The sequence below is a fragment of the Chiloscyllium plagiosum genome, unplaced genomic scaffold (genome assembly GCF_037043375.1).
Source record: "Chiloscyllium plagiosum isolate Xiang-an unplaced genomic scaffold, Cpla_swu_hap1 HiC_scaffold_7, whole genome shotgun sequence".
NCBI lineage: Eukaryota > Metazoa > Chordata > Chondrichthyes > Orectolobiformes > Hemiscylliidae > Chiloscyllium > Chiloscyllium plagiosum.
The window spans coordinates 115837127-115856544 of record NW_028270145.1 but is presented as its reverse complement, the minus strand read 5'-3'; the positions used below and the strand labels follow the sequence as shown (position 1 = coordinate 115856544).

At 49.0% G+C, this 19418-nt stretch overlaps 1 protein-coding gene across 1 annotated transcript in view; it reads right to left on the bottom strand.

Annotated features, from left to right (window-relative positions):
• Nucleotides 1–15432, bottom strand: part of pecr (peroxisomal trans-2-enoyl-CoA reductase) — a 35925-nt gene extending 20493 nt beyond the window's left edge. The window contains exons 1-3 of the mRNA XM_043694365.2: nt 15285–15432; nt 6664–6797; nt 2955–3120 (exon numbers count right to left, since the gene is read on the bottom strand). Coding sequence (XP_043550300.2) covers nt 2955–3120; nt 6664–6797; nt 15285–15396 — 412 coding nt within the window. The 5' untranslated portion in view covers nt 15397–15432. The remainder of the gene's footprint in view (nt 1–2954; nt 3121–6663; nt 6798–15284) is intronic.
• Nucleotides 15433–19418: the final 3986 nt, after the last annotated feature.

Sequence of the window (19418 nt, the reverse complement as noted above, 5' to 3'; positions counted from 1 at the left end):
GCAGTGAAAAGTGTTTTAAGTCGCCATACTCCAGCACCTAATTCACTTTGGAAGGAGCAACAGGAATACAGAGTATCGGGCTAATGATAAGATTCTTGGCACTGTAGATGAGCAGAGAGATCTCGGTGTCCAGGTACATAGATCCCTGAAAGTTGCCACCCAGGTTGATAGGGTTGTTAAGAAGGCATACGGTGTGTTAGCTTTTATTGGTAGAGGGATTGAGTTTCGGAGCCATGAGGTCATGCAGCAGCCGGACTTGGAGTATTGTGTCCAGTTCTGGTCACAGCATTATAGGAAGGATGTGGAAGCTTTGGAAAAGGTGCAGAGGAGATTTACTAGGATGTTGCCTGGTCTGGAGGGAAGGACTCATGAGGAAAGGCTGAGGGACTGGAGGCTGTTTTCGTTAGAGAGAAGAAGGTTGAGAGGTGACTTAATTGAGACATATAAGATAATGAGAGGGTGGAGAGTGAGAGCCTTCTTCTTCGGATGATGATGGTGAGCACGAGGGGACACAGTTTTAAATTGAGGGGTGATAGATATAGGACAGATGTCAGAGGTAGTTTCTTTAGATAAGTCCCCTGGGCCTGATGGCATTTATCCTAGGATTCTCTGGGAAGCAAGGGAGGAGATTGAAGAGCCATTGGCCTTGATTTTTATGTCCTCTTTGTCTACAGGAGTAGTGCCAGAAGATTGGAGGCTAGCAAATGTGGTTCCCTTGTTCAAGAAGGGGAGTAGGGATAACCCTAGTAACTATAGGCCGGTGAGTCTCACTTCTGTTGTGGGCAAAATCTTAGAGAGAATTGTAAGGGATAGGATTTATGAACATCCGGATAGGAATAATGTGATCAAGGATAGTCAGCATGGTTTTGTGAAGGGCAGGTCATGCCTCACAAACCTTATTGAATTCTTTGAGAAGGTGACTAAGGAGTGGACGAGGGGAAAGCAGTAGATGTGGTGTATATGGATTTTAGTAAGGCGTTTGATAAGGTTCTCCATAGTAGACTACTGCAAAAAATACGGAGGTATGGCATTGAGGGTGAGTTGGAGGTTTGGATTAGGAGTTGGCTGGCTGAAAGAAGACAGAGGGTAGTAGTTGATGGTAAAGGTTCATCTTGGAGTGCAGTTACTTGCGGTGTTCCGCAAGGATCTGTTTTGGGACCATTGCTGTTTGTCATTTTTATAAATGACCTGGAGGAGGGGTTAGAAGGTTGGGTGAGCAAGTTTGCGGATGATACGAAAGTCGGAGGAGTTGTAGACAGTGAGGAAGGATGTGGCAGGTTACAGCGGGATATAGATAAGCTGCAGAACTGGGCAGAAAGGTGGCAAATGGAGTTCAATGTAGCTAAGTGTGAGGTGATTCACTTTGGTAAGAGTAATAAAAAGATGGGGTACTGGGCTAATGGTCGGATACTTGGTAGTGTGGATGAGCAGAGGGATCTTGGTGTCCATGTACACAGATCTTTGAAAGTTGCCACCCAGGTAAATAGTGCGGTGAAGAAGGCATATGGCGTACTGGCTTTTATTGGTAGAGGAATTGAGTTCCGGAGTCCTGAGGTCATGTTGCAGTTGTATAAGACTCTGGTGCGGCCGCATCTGGAGTATTGTGTGCAGTTTTGGTCGCCATACTATAGGAAGGATGTGGAGGCACTGAAACGGGTGCAGAGGAGGTTTACCAGGATGTTGCCTGGTTTGGTAGAAAGATCGTATGAGGAAAGGCTGAGGCACTTGGGGTTGTTTTCATTGGAGAAAAGAAGGTTTAGGGGTGACTTGATAGAGGTGTACAAGATGATTAGGGGTTTAGATAGGGTCGACAGTGAGAATCTTTTTCCACGTATGGAGTCAGCTGTTACGAGGGGGCATAGCTTTAAATTAAGGGGGGGTAGGTATAGGACAGATGTTAGGGGTAGATTCTTTACTCAGTGAGTCGTGAGTTCATGGAATGCCCTGCCAGTAGCAGTGGTGGACTCTCCCTCATTATGGGCATTTAAGCGGGCATTGGATAGGCATATGGAGGATAGTGGGCTAGTGTAGGTTAGGTGGGCTTGGATCGGCGCAACATCGAGGGCCGAAGGGCCTGTACTGCGCTGTATTTTTCTATGTTCTATGTTTACTCAGACTAGTAGGGGTGTGGAACCCACTGCCTGCACCAGTAATGGACTCGCCAACTTTATGGGCATTTAAATGGTCATTGGATGGGCATATGGATGAGAATGGAATAGTGTAGGATAGATGGGATCAGATTGGTTCCACAGGTTGGTGTAGCATCGAGGCTGCAGGGTCTGTACTGCGCTGGAATGTTCTATGTTCAATGTTAAGACTCTCTCTCCCATTCACTCCATTTCCCTGACTCTTTATCTCACTGTCCAACACAAACATACAAAGACACATGACCTTGAAGCTTATAAAGGCTGAACTGCAAGAAAACCACCTTCAGAAAGGGAACAACAATTTGTCCAGCATGACAGGAGGGGGCTGAACGGTGGGAATGCTCTCCAAATTGTAAATAAAATCCGAGAGAACTGCGGATGCTGGAAATCAGAAAAAAAAAGCAGAAATTGCTGGAAAAGCTCAGCAGTTCTGGCAGCATCTGTGGAGAGAAATCAGAGTTACCGTTTCAGATGCAGTGACCCTTCATCAGAAGTGTCTGTATTGCAACAGTGAAGATGAATGCAAGATGAAAAGCTTTGACTTTGTGCCCCTTTAGCACAGTGTGCGTTCTGTACGAGCAGAGTCATGCATTTCTGCACAAGCAGCCTCAATCTCTCACACACACACACACACACACACGCAACATCCACACCCCAAAGTCTGCTCTCTCCTGCACAACCCTCCTGGCTCCACCTTGCTCCCTCTCTCCATCCTACCCAACCTCCGCCTCCTGAAATAGCCCTTTAGAAATTCACCCACCTCCTTCCTCAGCGCCAGATTGCTCCTCTGGTACCTGGAGATTTTACCTTCTCTGCAACAGTAGAATGTTCCGGTCAGGTTGGTCTCTATCACTGCATTCCAGCCTTTAGCCGTGATGTGTTCAGTGGGACTGGGGAACTGACCCCCTGCGTTATTGACCAGGTAATCAATCCGTCCGTGTAACTGCAGAGTCTCTCTCATCAGGTTCCTCACCTGAACAGACATCAGAGAATGATCAACTACAAAAGGCTGCCTCTGCTCCCCCCCAAACCCCTCACTCGCCCCAATCCCCTCTACTCCCCCGATCCCCTCTACTCCCCCGATCCCCTCTACTCGCCTCAATCCCCTCTACTCGCCTCAATCCCCTCTACTACCCCAATCCCCTCTACTCTCCCCAATCCCGTCTACTCTCCCCGATCCTCTCTACTGCCCACCATCCCCTCTACTGCCCACCATCCCCCCTACTGCCAACTATTCCCTCTACTCTCCCCGATTCCCTCTACTGCCCCCCATCCCCTCCACTTTCCCCGATCCCCTCCACTCTCCCCGATTCCCTCTACTGCACCCCCATCCCCTCTACTGCCCCCCATCCCCTCTACTCTCTCCATCCCCTCCACTCTCCCCGATCCCCTCTACTGCCCCCCATCCCCTCCACATTCCCCGATCCCCTCCACTCCCCCGATCCCCACTACTCCCCCCGATCCCCTCTACTGCCCACCATCCCTTCTACTCCCCCAATCCACTCTACTCCCCCAACCCCCTCTACTCCCCCAACTCCCTCTACTCTCCCCAATCCCCTCCACTGCCCACCATCCCCTCTACTGCCCACCATCCCCTCTACTGCCCACCATCCCCTCTACTCCCCCATCCCCTCTACTGCCCCCCATCCCCTCTACTGCCCCCCATTCCTTCTACTGTCCCCCATTCACTCTACTCACCCCGATCCCCTCCACTCTCCCCGATCCCCTCCACTCTCCCCGATCCCCTCCACTCTCCCCGATCCCCTACACTCTCCCTGATCCCCTCTGCTCTCCCCGATCTCCTCTACTGCCCTCATCCCCTCTGCTCTCCCTGATCTCCTCTACTGCCCTCATCCCCTCTACTGCCCCCATCCACTCTACTGCCCTCCATCCCCTCTACTGCCCCCATCCACTCTACTGCCCCCCATCCCCTCTACTGCCCCCCATCTCCTCTACTCTCCCCGATCCCCTCTACTCTTCCCGATCCCCTCTACCCTCCCCGTTCCCCTCTACTCCCCCCGATCCCCTCTACTCCCCCCGATCCCCCCGATCCCCTCTACTCACCCCGATCCCCTCTACTCCCCCCGATCCCCCCTACTCCCCCCGATCCCCTCTACTCCCCCTGATCCCCTCTACTCCCTCCGATCCCCTCTACTCCCCCCGATCCCCTCTACTCCTCCCGATCCCCTGTACTCTCCCCGATCCCCTCTACTGTCCCCGATCCCCTCTATTCTCCCCGATCCCCTCTACTCCCCCCGATCCCCTCTACTGTCCCAATCCCCGCTGTGCTCCCACGAGAAGGTTGAGCAATTCATCAACTTCACCAACACATTCCACCCTGACCTTAAATTTACCTGGACCGTCTCTGACACTTCCCTCCCCTTCCTGGACCTCTCCATCTCCATTAATGACGACCGACTTGACACAGACATTTTTTACAAACCCACCAACTCCCACAGCTACCTGGATTACACCTCTTCCCACCCTACCTCCTGCAAAAATGCCATCCCGTATTCCCAATTCCTCTGCCTCCACCGTATCTGCTCCCAGGAGGACCAGTTCCATCACAGAAACCGCAATTTCCCTTCACACGTGGTTAAAGATGCCCTCCAACGCATCTCGTCCACATTCCGGACTTCCGCCCTCAGACCCCACCCCTCTAACCATAACAAGGTCAGAACGCCCCTGGTGCTCACCTACCAACCTTCGCATAAACCAAATCATCCGCCGACATTTCCACCACCTCCAAACAGACTCCACCACCAGGGATATATTTCCCTCCCCACTCCTTTCCGCCTTCCGCAAAGACCGTTCTCTCCGTGACTACCTGGTCAGGTCCACGCTCCCCTACAACTCACCCTCCCATCCTGGCACCTTCCTCTGCCACTGCAGGAATTGCAAAACCTGTGCCCACACCTCCTCCCTCATCTCCATCTCCTAAAGGAGCCTTCCACATCCATCAAAGTTTTACCTGCACATTCACTCATATCACTTATTGTATCCGTTGCTCCCGATGCGGTCTCCTCTACATCGGGGAGACTGGGCGCCTCCTAGCAGAGCACTTTAGGGAACATCTCCGAGACACCCGCAACAATCAACCACACCGCCCTGTGGCCCAACATTTCAACTCCCCCTCCCACTCTGCCGATTACATGGAGGTCCTGGGCCTCCTTCACTGCCGCTCCTTCACCACCCGACGCCTGGAGGAAGAACGCCTCACCTTCCGCCTCGGAACACTTCAACCCCAGGGCATCAATGTGGACTTCAACAGTTTCCTCATTTCCCCTTCCCCCACCTCACCCCAGTCCCAAACTTCCAGCTCAGCACTGTCCCCATGACTTGTCCTACCTGCCTATCTTCCTTTCCACCTATCCACTCCACCCTCCTCCCCCCCCGACCTATCACCTTCATCCCCTTCCCCACTCACCTATTGTACTCTATGCTACTTTCTCCCCACCCCCACCCTCCTCTCACTTATCTCTCCACCCTTCAGGCTCTCTGCCTTTATTCCTGATGAAGGGCTTTTGCCCGAAACGTTGATTTTACTGCTCCTCGGATGCTGCCTGAACTGCTGTGCTCTTCCAGCACCACTAATCCAGATTCTGGTTTCCAGCGTCTGCAGTCATTACTTTTACCTCAGGGCATCATGGTCAGAGCTGAACTCCCCGGGGAGTAACTTTGTCCCACTGTCACTCACTGCCATTTTCAGCCAGAACATTAATCACGGTGTTCGGTATGCTTGCCTTTACTGGTCGGTGCATTGAGCAAAAGAGTTGGGCAGTGATGATGCGGCTGTATTGGTTAGGCCACTTTTGGAATGTAGCATTCAATTCTGGTCTCCCTGCTACAGAAGGATGTTGTAAAACTTGAAAGAGTTCAAAAAATATTTATACGGATGTTGCCAGGGTTGGAGGGTTTGAGCTATAGGGAGAGGCTGAACAGGCTGGGGCTGTTTTCCCCGGAGCGTCGGAGGCTGAGGGGTGATCCTATAGAAGTTTATAAAATCATGAGGAGCGTGGATAGGGTAAATAGACAAGGTCTTTTCCCTGGTGTGGGGGGAGTTCAAAACTCGAGGGCATAGGTTTAAAGTAAGGGGAAAGATTTAAAAAGGACTTGAGGGGCATCTTTTCACACAGAGGGTGGTGCGTGTATGGAATGAGCTGCCAGAGGAAGTGGTGGAGGCTGGTACAATTACAGCGTTTAAAAGGCATCTGGATGGGTGTACGAATAGCAAGGGTTCAGAAGGATATGAGTCAAATATTGGCAAATGGGACTAGATTAATTTAGGATACCTCATTGGCATGGATGAGTTGCATCGTGCTGTACATCTCTACGACTGTATAACTTGAATGAGCAATGTGCAGATTTGAGCAAGAGCATTTGACGGTCCTTTCAAAAGGGTGACAGGTCTTAATGGCTTTCTTTGTGCTGTATAGTTCTGGGATTGAGATACGTACTGGGAGGGCTTTAAGGAATTGAGGGAAGACAGTTGGCGATGAAAAAGTGACTACAGTACCTCGTCCTCTTTGCGAATGTTACACTGGATTGCTGTGACCTTTGCAGAACTCGATGGAAGGACTGAGGCTGAAAGTTGTTGTGCAGTTTCTCGCAGTCTTTCAATTTTCCGGGATGCAATCACAACGTTGCATTCTGAGGAGATCAAGTGAAGAGCTAAGTAATCCGATGTCAGCACAGGCAATATCCATGCATTGCATTCAGTCATTTAAAAACAGAAATCAGCACTGGATCCAAAACAGCCAATATGTGCTTTGGAAAATATTCTCCCTCAGTCCTTCACTTCTGCACCCAACACAACTCTCAAGATAAACAATTTGAGCAGAGACCACTCTCAGAACAGTTACTGTCCCACTAATTTCACAGGTTTGTTAATTAGTCATAAATAATCACACACTGTGTAACTGTACAGAGTCAGTGTTTATAAGTAGGGAAAGGTAGGAAACCGAATATAGGGAGTTAGGTTGGAAGCTCAAAGGCAGGACGAGCAGAGTAGTAATCTCCGGATTGTTACCGGTGCCACAGGGCAGTGAGGCTAGAAACAGAAAGAGAGTGCAGATCAACACGTGGCTGCAGGGCTGGTGTAGGAAGGAGGGCTTCAGACCACGTGGATCATTGGGATAGCTTCTGGGGTACATGAAGGATGGGTTCCACCTGAACTGGAGAGGTGTCAATATCCTGGACTGGAGGTTTACTAGAGCTCTTTGGTGGGGGGGGGGTTTAAAATAGATTGGCAGGGGGATGAAAACTGGAGATGATGGTTTAGGTAGTGAACAGCCAGCTACGGTGTGCAGAGGGCGGCATGGTGGCTCAGTGGTTAACACTACTGCCTCACAGCACCAGGGTCCCCGGTTCAATTCCAGCCTCGGGTGACTATCTGTGTGCAGTTTGCACATTCTCCCTCTGTCTGCGTGGGTTTCCTCCGGGTGCTCTGGTTTCCTCCCACAACCCAAAGATGTGCAAGTCAGGTGAATGGGCCATGCTAAATTGCCCGTAGTGTTAGGTGCTTTAGTCAGAGGGAAACAGGTCTCGGTGGGTTACTCTTCGGAGGGTCTGTTTCCACACTGTAGGGAATCTAATCTAATCTCGGAATCTGTGAGGAGCGATGGGCACTTGATTGGACAAAGGTGCAGTCAGTATGTTCGGTTGAAGTGTGTCTACCTTAATGCAAGAAGTAACAGGAATAAGGGTGATGAACTCAGAGCATGGATCAACACTTAGAACTACGATGTTGTGACCCTAACGGAGACTAGGATATCCCAGGGGCAGGAATGGCTGTTGGATGTTTCAAAAAGAATAGGGAGGGAGGTAAAAGAGGTGGGGGAGTGGCATTGCAAATCAGAGATAATATCACAGCTGGAGAAAGGGAGGGCATCGAGGAGTCAGTCTGGGTGGAAGGCAGAAACAGGAAAGGAGCAGTCACTTTATTGGGAGTTTTCTACAGATCCTTCAATAGCAACAGAGACACGAGGAGCAGATTGGGGGGTGGATTTTGGAAAGGTGCAGAAGTAACAGGGTTGTTGTCATGAGTGACTTTAACTGCCCTAATATTGATTGGAACCTATATAGTTCAAATAGTTTAGTAGAGGAGTTTTTGTCAGGTGTGTCCAGGAAGGGTTCTTGACTCATATGTAGGCACGTTGACTAGAGGGGAGGGCATATTGGACTTGGTGCTTGCCAACTAACCAGGCCAGGGTGTCAGATCTCTCGGTGGGAGAGCAATTCGGTGATAGTGATCACAACTCCATGACCTTTTCTATAGTCATGGAGAGGGATTGGAGCAGATGGTATGGAAAAGTATTTAATTGAGGGAGAGGGAATTACAATGCTATTACACAGGAACTGGGGCGCCTAGATTAAGAACAGATATTCTCAGGGAAATGCACAACAGAAATATGGAGGTTGTTTAGGGAGCGCTTGCTGATAGTGCTGGATAGGTTTGTCTCATTGAGGCAAGGAAGGGATGGTAGGGGGAAGGAACCTTGGGTAACAGGGGATGTGGAACATCTAGTCAAGAGGAAGAATGAAGCTTACTTAAGGTTGAGGATGCAAGGATCAGACAGGGCTCTAGAGGGTTACAAAGTAGCCAGTAAGGAACTGAAGAATGGACTTAGGAGAGCTAGAAGGTAGCATGAAAAAGCTTTAGCGAGTAGGATTTAGGACTAAGGTGTTCCACACTTATGTGAGGAACAAGAGGATGGCCAGAGTGAGGGTAGGAGAGAATGAGGACTGCAGATGCTGGAGATCAGCGTCGAGAGGATGTTGCTGGAAAAGCGAAGCAGGTCATTTCGGGCAGAAGCCCTTCATTATGGTTGGGCCAATCAGGGATAACGGAAGGAACTTGCACCTGGTGTCGGAGGAAGTAGGGGAGGACCTACTTCGGAGCGAGTGCTCTGAAAGCTAGTGCTTCCAAATAAACCTGTTGGACTATAACCTGGTGTTGTGTGTGATTTGTAACTTTGGATGAGGAAGTGGAAGGGTGGGTTAGTAAGTTTGCCGATGACACAAATGTTGGTCGAGTTGTGGATAGTGGGGAGGGCTGTTGTAGGTTGCAACGAGAAATTGACAAGATGCAGAAGTGGGCTAGGAAGTGGCAGATGGAGTTCAACCTGGAAAAGTGTGAAGTGATTTGGAAGGTCAAATTTGAATGCAAAATACAGGGTTAAAGGCAGGATTCTTGGCAGTGTAGAGGAACAGAGGGATCTTGAGGTCCATATCCATAGATCCCTCAAAGTTGCCACCCAAGTTGATAGGATTGTTAAGAAGGCTTATGGTGTGTTGGCTTCCATTAGCAGGGAGATCGAGTTAAAGAGACGTGAGGTTATGCTGCAGCTCTATCAAGCCCTGGTTAGATCACACCCGGAATATTGTGTTCAGTTCTGGTTGCCTCATTATAGGAGAGATGTGGAAGCTTAAGAGAGGGTACAGAGGAGATTTACCAGGATGCTGCCTGGACTGGAGGGCATGTCTTATGAAGAAAGGTTGAGGGAGCTAGGGCTTTTCTCATTGGAGCGAAAAAGGATGAGAGGTGACATGACAGAAGTGTACAAGATGTTGAGAGGCATTGACAGAGTGGATAGCCAGAGACTTTTTCCCAGGGCGGAAATGACTATCACGAGGGGGCATAATTTTAAGGTGATTGGAGGAAGATTTAGGGGAAATGTCAGAGGGAGGCTCTTTACACAGAGTGTGGTGGGTGCGTGGTATGCACTGCCAACAGTGGTAGTAGAGACAGAGACATTAGTGACAATTAACTGACTTTTGGATAGGCGAATGTAAGTTAGTACAATGAAGGGTATGTAGGTTAGTCTGATCTTAGAGTAGAATAGAGGCCAGCACAACATGGGAGAGCCAAAGGGCCTGTACTGTTCTATGTTCTAATTCAGCAGGGTAAGGGTCACTCACTGAACATGTGTACAAAGTCAGCATTTATTCTATGCTGCAGCACGGTGGCTCAGTGGTTAGCACGGCTGCCTCACAGCACCAGGAACCCAGGTTCAGTTCCATTGACTGTGTGGAGTTTGCACATTCTCCCTTATAGTCATAGAGATGTACAGCATTGAAACAGACCCTTCGGTCCAACCCGTCCATGCCGACCAGATATTCCAACCCAATCTAGTCCCACCTGCCAGCACCCGGCCCATATCCCTCCAAACCCTTCCTATTCATATACCCATCCAAATGCCTCTTAAATGTTGCAATTGTACCAGCCTCCACCACTTCCTCTGGCAGCTCATTCCATACCTGTACCACCCTCTGCGTGAAAAAGTTCCCCCTTAGGTTGCTTTTATATCTTTCTCCTCTTACCCTAAACCTATGCCCTCTAGTTCGGAACTCCTCCACCCCAGAGAAAAGACTTTGTCTATTTATCCTATCCATGCTCCTCATAATTTTGTAAACCTCTAAAAGGTCACCCCTAAGCCTCCGACGCTCCAGGGAAAACAGCCCCAGCCTGTTCAGCCTCTCCCTATAGCTCAAATCCTTCAACCCTGGCAACATCCTTGTACTTTTTTTCTGAACCCTTTCAAGTTTCACAACATCTTTCCGATAGGAGGGAAACCAGAATTGCACGCAATATTCCAACAGTTCCTAACCAATGTTCTGTACAGCCGCAACATGACCTCCCAACTCCTGTACTCAATACTCTGACCTATAAAAGAAAGCATACCAAACGCCTTCTTCACTACCCTATCTACCTGCGACTCCACTTTCAAGGAGCTATGAACCTGCACTCCAAGGTCTCTTGGTTCAGCAGCACTCCCTAGGACCTTACCATTCAGTGTATAAATCCTGCTAAGATTTGCTTTCCCAAAATGCAGCACCTCGCATTTATCTGAATTAAACTCCATCTGCCAATTCTCAGCCCACTGGCCCATCTGGACAAGATCCTGTTGTAATCTGAGGTAACCTTCTTTGCTGTCCACTACACCTCCAATTTTGGTGTCATCTGCAAACTTACTAACTATACCTCTTATGCTCGCATCCAAATCATTTATGTAAATAACAAAAAGTAGAGGACCTATCACCGATCCTTTTGGCACTCCACTGGTCACAGGCCTCCAGTCTGAAAAACAACCCTCCACCATCACCCTCTATCTTCTACCTTTGAGCCAGTTCTGTATCCAAATGGCTAGTTCTCCCTGTATTCTGTGAGATCTAACCTTGCTAACCAGTCTCCCATGGGGAACCTTGTCGAATGTCTTACTGAGGTCTATATAGATCACATCTACTGCTCTGCCCTCATCAATCCTCTTTGTTACTTCTTCAAAAAACTCAATCAAGTTTGTGAGACATGATTTCCCATGCACAAAGTCATGATGACTATCCCTAATCAGTCCTTGCCTTTCCAAATACATGTAATCCTGTCCCCCAGGATTCCCTCCAACAACTTGCCTACCACCGATGTCAGGCTCACTGGTCTATAGTTCCCTGGCTTGTGCTTACCACCCTTCTTAAACAGTGGCACCACGTTAGCCAACCTCCAGTCTTCCGGCACCTCACCTGTGACAATCGATGTTACAAATATCTCAGCAAGAGGCTCAGCGATCAATTCTCTGGCTTCCCACAGAGTTCTAGGGTACACCTGATCAGGTCCTGGGGATTTATCTACCTTTGCGCATTTCAAGACATCCAGCACTTCCTCCTCTGTAATATGGATATTTTTCAAGGTGTCACCATTTATTTCCCTACATTCTATACCGTCCATATCCTTTTCCACAGTAAATACTGTGGGTTTCCTCCGGGTGCTCCAGTTTCCTCCCACAGTCCAAAGATGTGCAGGTCAGGTGAATTGCCAATGCCAAATGTGTTCAGGGATATGAAGGTTAGGTGCATTAGTCAAGGGGAATGGGTTGGGTGGGCTACTCTTTGGAGGGTCAGTATGGACTTGTTGGGCCGAAGGGCCTGTTTCCACACTGTAGGGATTCTAATTCTAATTCAGCAGGGTAAGGGTCACTCCCTGTGTAACTGTGCAGAGTCAGTGCTTATTCAGCAGGGTAAGGGTCACTCACTGTGTAACCGTACAGAGTCAGTGTTTATTCAGCAGGGCAAGGGTCACTCACTGTGTAACTGTACAGAGTCAGTGTTTATTCAGCAGGGTAAGGGTCACTCACTGTGTAACTGTACAGAGTCAGTGTTTATTCAGCAGGGTAAGGGTCGCTCCCTGTGTAACTGTACAGTGTCACTGTTTATTCAGCAAGGTAAGGGTCACTCACTGTGTAACCGTACAGAGTCAGTGTTTATTCAGCAGGGTAAGGGTCACTCACTGTGTAACTGTACAGTGTCAGTGTTTATTCAGCAGGGTAAGGGTCACTCACTGTGTAACCGTACAGAGTCAGTGTTTATTCAGCAGGGCAAGGGTCACTCACTGTGTAACTGTACAGATTCAGTGTTTATTCAGCAGGGTAAGGGTCACTCCCTGCGTAACTGTACAGAGTCAGGGTGTATTCCCCAGGGTAAGGGTCACTCGCTGTGTAACTGTACAGAGTCAGTGTTTATTCAGCAGGGTAAGGGTCACTCCCTGCGTAACTGTACAGAGTCAGGGTGTATTCCCCAGGGTAAGGGTCACTCACTGTGTAACTGTACAGTGTCAGTGTTTATTCAGCAAGGTAAGGGTCACTCACTGTGTAACTGTACAGTGTCAGTGTTTATGCAGCAGGGTAAGGGTCACTCCCTGTGTAACCGTACAGTGTCAGTGTTTATTCAGCAAGGTAAGGGTCACTCACTGTGTAACTGTACAGTGTCAGTGTTTATGCAGCAGGGTAAGGGTCACTCACTGTGTAACTGTACAGAGTCAGTGTTTATTCAGCAGAACAAGGGTCACTCACTGTGTAACCGTACAGAGTCAGTGTTTATTCAGCAGGGTAAGGGTCACTCACTGTGTAACTGTACAGAGTCAGTGTTTATTCAGCAGGGTAAGGGTCACTCACTGTGTAACCGTATGGAGTCAGTGTTTATTCAGCAGGGTAAGGGTCACTCACTGTGTAACTGTACAGAGTCAGTGCTTATTCAGCAGGGTAAGGGTCACTCACTGTGTAACTGTACAGAGTCAGTGTTTATTCAGCAGGGTAAGGGTCACTCCCTGTGTAACTGTACAGTGTCAGTGTTTATTCAGCAGGGTAAGGGTCACTCACTGCGTAACTGTACAGAGGCAGTGTTAATTCAGCAGGGTAAGGGTCACTCACAGTGTAACTGTACAGAGTCAGTGCTTATTCAGCAGGGTAAGGGTCACTCACTGTGTAACCGTATGGAGTCAGTGTTTATTCAGCAGGGTAAGGGTCACTCACTGTGTAACTGTACAGAGTCAGTGCTTATTCAGCAGGGTAAGGGTCACTCACTGTGTAACTGTACAGAGTCAGTGTTTATTCAGCAGGGTAAGGGTCACTCCCTGTGTAACTGTACAGTGTCAGTGTTTATTCAGCAGGGTAAGGGTCACTCACTGCGTAACTGTACAGAGGCAGTGTTAATTCAGCAGGGTAAGGGTCACTCACTGTGTAACTGTACAGAGTCAGTGTTTATTCAGCAGGGTAAGGGTCGCTCCCTGTGTAACTGTACAGTGTCACTGTTTATTCAGCAAGGTAAGGGTCACTCACTGTGTAACCGTACAGAGTCAGTGTTTATTCAGCAGGGTAAGGGTCACTCACTGTGTAACTGTACAGTGTCAGTGTTTATTCAGCAGGGTAAGGGTCACTCACTGTGTAACCGTACAGAGTCAGTGTTTATTCAGCAGGGCAAGGGTCACTCACTGTGTAACTGTACAGATTCAGTGTTTATTCAGCAGGGTAAGGGTCACTCCCTGCGTAACTGTACAGAGTCAGGGTGTATTCCCCAGGGTAAGGGTCACTCGCTGTGTAACTGTACAGAGTCAGTGTTTATTCAGCAGGGTAAGGGTCACTCCCTGCGTAACTGTACAGAGTCAGGGTGTATTCCCCAGGGTAAGGGTCACTCACTGTGTAACTGTACAGAGTCAGTGTTTATTCAGCAAGGTAAGGGTCACTCACTGTGTAACTGTACAGTGTCAGTGTTTATGCAGCAGGGTAAGGGTCACTCCCTGTGTAACCGTACAGTGTCAGTGTTTATTCAGCAAGGTAAGGGTCACTCACTGTGTAACTGTACAGTGTCAGTGTTTATGCAGCAGGGTAAGGGTCACTCACTGTGTAACTGTACAGAGTCAGTGTTTATTCAGCAGAACAAGGGTCACTCACTGTGTAACCGTACAGAGTCAGTGTTTATTCAGCAGGGTAAGGGTCACTCACTGTGTAACTGTACAGAGTCAGTGTTTATTCAGCAGGGTAAGGGTCACTCACTGTGTAACCGTATGGAGTCAGTGTTTATTCAGCAGGGTAAGGGTCACTCACTGTGTAACTGTACAGAGTCAGTGCTTATTCAGCAGGGTAAGGGTCACTCACTGTGTAACTGTACAGAGTCAGTGTTTATTCAGCAGGGTAAGGGTCACTCCCTGTGTAACTGTACAGTGTCAGTGTTTATTCAGCAGGGTAAGGGTCACTCACTGCGTAACTGTACAGAGGCAGTGTTAATTCAGCAGGGTAAGGGTCACTCACAGTGTAACTGTACAGAGTCAGTGCTTATTCAGCAGGGTAAGGGTCACTCACTGTGTAACCGTATGGAGTCAGTGTTTATTCAGCAGGGTAAGGGTCACTCACTGTGTAACTGTACAGAGTCAGTGCTTATTCAGCAGGGTAAGGGTCACTCACTGTGTAACTGTACAGAGTCAGTGTTTATTCAGCAGGGTAAGGGTCACTCCCTGTGTAACTGTACAGTGTCAGTGTTTATTCAGCAGGGTAAGGGTCACTCACTGCGTAACTGTACAGAGGCAGTGTTAATTCAGCAGGGTAAGGGTCACTCACTGTGTAACTGTACAGAGTCAGTGTTTATTCAGCAGGGTAAGGGTCACTCACTGTGTAACTGTACAGAGTCAGTGTTTATTCAGCAGGGTAAGGGTCACTCACAGTGTAACTGTACAGAGTCAGTGTTTATTCAGCAGGGTAAGGGTCACTCCCTGCGTAATTGTACAGAGTTAGGGTCTGGAGTGTTGACAGTGCCGCGGGTGCGCCCCTCCGTTCCCATCTCTCTTGCCGGTTTAATGAGGAACGAAAGACCCACCTAACCCGAGCAGCTCGGCGGCGATAGCGGTGCCGATCCCTGTCCCTCCGCCGGTCACCAGCGCCACTCGGTCCCGGAACAAAGCCGCTCTGAACACACTGCGGGCCGCCATCGGGGCACAGTCAGCTGTCCCAGCACAACTCGATACACTGGGGTCAAAGGGCACCGCTCAGCTGACTTTCCCGGAACTGACCCCTGCTCATAGTTCACATCAGACACAAAGATCAACCAGTTATTAACGATAAAGAAGCTGTAAAATACAACCGAAGTTGAAATATCTATTTTTAATCAGAAGTGCCCCTTTTGGAGTAACGGTTAATCGGCTGTTGCTGCAGTGAGCAACATTCTGTTCCATTTGACGATTGTTTCAGCTTCTGTCTGTCCCTGGTCAGGGAACCAGAGCACTGCAACTGATTAAACATCAGTCAGTGTTAGGTGTTTTCTATTTTGTTTAGGTATTAGTAAGTAAGCAGGGCCCACCCTGTAAATTCCGAGCTTGTCCGCTCCTCAACGTACCACTAAGGTTACACATGATCACTAGCAATTGCCATGCAATGATCTATTTGAAATGGTCTGAAAATGCTACAACACGTTAACAATGGTCAGTCTCTTAAATGACAAATTATTAGACTTAGCAACAGTGCACAAGCCGAGGTTGACGTTTAGTTGTGCATTTATAGTTTTTAATTTTTTTTTAACACCCACACTACCGCCTGACCGTGGTAGTACTTATATTTTCCCCAGCTCCCGTGTGGTGTGTATGCAGATGTGAGACAGTGCATTTATAGTTTATTTGGCTGAAAACTCGTCATCGAGTTTTGTATTTTCACGCGGGCAAACTGTCGTTGGCAAAGCGGTCATTTTTTGCCCATCCCTAGCTGCCTTTCAACTGTTTGACTCTAGACCTTTTCAAAAGGAGGCGGGGTTTAGTGGTATTATTGCTGGACTATTAATTGAGACACCCAGGTACTGTCCTGGCACCCTGGGTTTGAGTCCCGCCATGACATTTGTGGAGTTTGAAATCAATTCTAAGGATGACCATGAAATCATTGTAGATTGTTGGGAAAGAGCTGAAAATGTGTTGCTGGAAAAGCACAGCAGGTCAGGCAGCCTCCGAAGAACAGGAAAATCGACATTTCGGCAAAAGCCCTTCATCAGTAACCAGGTTTAGGCTGACAAGTGGCAAGTAACCCACAAGTGCCAGGTAATGCCTATCTCCAACAAGAGAAAATAGCCATCAGTCTTTGACCATTTATTATCAACATTTTGTGAGTTACCATTGACTAGAAACTGAACTCACCATATGAATACTGTGGCTACAATAGCTAAGAATTCTGCAGCTAGTAATTCAGTTCCTGACTCCCCAAATCCTGATGACCTTCTATCTATAAGGCACAAGTCTGTAATCACATTTCCAAAAAACAGAGGACTGTACTCTCATGAGATATGGAGAAAGTGAGGTCTGCAGATGCTGGAGATCAGAGCTGAAAATGTGTTGCTGGAAAAGCGCAGCAGGTCAGGCAGCATCCAGGGAACAGGAGAATCGACGTTTCGGGCATAAGCCCTTCTTCAGGAATGAGGAAAGTTTGTCCAGCAGGCTAAGATAAAAGGTAGGGAGGAGGGGCGTAGGAAATGTGATAGGTGGAAAGAGGTCAAGGTGAGGGTAATAGGTCAGACTGGGGTGGGGGCGGAGAGATCAGGAAGAAGATTGCAGGTTAGGAAGGCGGTGCTGAATTCAATGGATTTGACTGAGACAAGGTGGGGGGAGGGGAAATGAGGAAACTGGTGAAATCCGAGTTCATCCCTTGTGGCTGGAGGGTTCCGAGGCGGAAGATGAGGCGCTCTTCCTCCAACCGTCGTTTTGTTGTGGTCTGGCGATGGAGGAGTCCAAAGACCTGCATATCCTTGGTGGAGTGGGAGGGGGAGTTGAAGTGTTGAGCCAAAGGGTGGTTGGGTTGGTTGGTCCGGGTGTCCCAGAGGTGTTCTCTGAAACGCTCCGCAAGTAACTGGCCTGTCTCCCCAATATAGAGGAGGCCACATCGGGTGCAGAGGATGCAATAGATGATGTGTGTCGAGGTGCAGGTGAATCTGTGGCGGATATGGAAGTTTCCTTTGGGGCCTTGGAGGGAGGTGAGGGGGGAGGTGTGGGCGCAAGTCTTGCACCTCTTGCGGTTGCAGGGGAAGGTGCCAGGAGTGGAGGTTGGGTTGGTGGGGGGTGTGGATTTGACGAGGGAGTCACGGAGGGAGTGGTCTTTACGGAATGCTGATAGGGGAGGGGAGGGAAATATATCCTTGGTGGTGGGGTCCGTTTGGAGGTGTCGGAAATGACGGCGGATGATGCGCTGTACATGGAGATTGGTGGGGTGGTAGGTGAGGACCAGTAGGGTTCTGTCCTGGTGGCGGTTGGAGGGGTGGGGCTCAAGGGCGGAGGAGCGGGAAGTGGAAGAGATGCGGTGGAGGGCATCGTCGACCACGTCGGGGGGGGGGGAAATTGCGTATGCCCGAAACGTCGATTCTCCTGTTCTCTGGATGCTGCCTGACCTGCTGCGCTTTTCCAGCAACACATTTTCAGCTCTCATGAGATATGGCCAAGTCACAGTAGTTTAACCTCCTACCCACTCACTGTGTCCTATTTACTGTTGTTTTTCTATTTTTGTACATTCTGTCCTTTCCTGTTTCACTCTGTGTACTGTTATTCTTATAGCTGCCCAGTAATGCTGCCTTATCATCTTATTTGTAAGCCTACATTTGCCCTCTGCCACTGCCACCCCCCACTGCTAATCAGTTCGAAGCCCTCTTTACAGCCCTAGTTATTCAATTCACCAGGACACCAGCAGTTGAATGTTGCTCCTGCAGCATGTGGGAGGTGAGGGTCACCACTATTGTCCCCCTGCTGACTGCTTCTGCAGGAAATACTCCCAGCTCCAGCTCCTCAAAACCCCACTAGGGAACTGGGGCTGGGTGAACTTGGGATAATTTGGGAGGCGGACGGGGTTATTGAGAGGAGTTACATGGAGGTAGTCACACCTCAGGTAAAAGAAGAAGGAAGATGACTTCCAGTCAGGGGACGGAAAGGAACTGGTACGCAATGCAGGGATCCCCTATGGCTGTTCCCCTCAACAAGTATTCCGTTTTGGATACTGTTGGGGTGGGCGGGAGGGGGGTGAACTTACCAGGGGTAAGCAATGGGGCACAGGCCTCTGGCACAGACTCTGTCCCTGTTGCTCTGAAATGAAGTGGGGAGAGGAGCAGAGCATTAGTCACTGGGGACTCCATACTTAGGGGGAGAGATAGGAGGTTCCGTGGGAATGAGAGAGACTCATGATTGGTATGTTGCCTCCCAGGTGCGAGGGTTCGCGATGTCTCTGGTCATGTTTTCGAGATCCTTGCTGGGAGGGAGAACAGCCCCAAGTTGTGGTCCACATAGGCACCAACGACATAGATAGGAAGAGAGATGGAGATTTAAGGCAGAAATTCAGGGAGCTAGGGTGGAGCTAGGACAAGCAATTATTATCCCTGGTTTGTTACCCGTGACACGTGCTAGCAAGGCGAGGAATGTGGAGAGAGAGGAGTTGAACACATGGCTACAAGGATGGTGCAGGAGGGTGGGTTTTGGATTACTGGATAATTGGGGCTCTTTCCAGGGTAGGTGGGACCTCTACAACAGGATGGTCTTCACCTAAACCAGAGGGGTACCAATATCCTGGGGGGGAGATTTGCTAATGCCCTTTGGGTGGGTTTAAGCTAATTCAGCAGGGCGATGGGAGCCTAAATAGTAGTTTGAGTATAGAGGAGGTTGAGAGTAGGGACGTCCGAAATAAGGTTCAGGGTTGCAAGAGGGCACCAGCAAGCAAAAGGTTGATTTGAAGTGTCTACTTCAAATGCCAGGAACATCTGGAATAAGGTGGGTGAAGTTGCAGCATGGGTAGGTACCTGGGATTTCAATGTTGTGGCCATTTCAGACATGGATAGAGCAGGGACAGGAATGGTTGTTGCAGGTTCCGGGATTTAGATGTTTTAGGAAGAACAGAGAAGATGGTGAGAGAGTTGAGGGTGTGCCATTGTTAGACACGGACACTATTATAGCTGCAGAAAGGACGTTTGGGGACTTGTCAACTGATGTAGTATGGACTG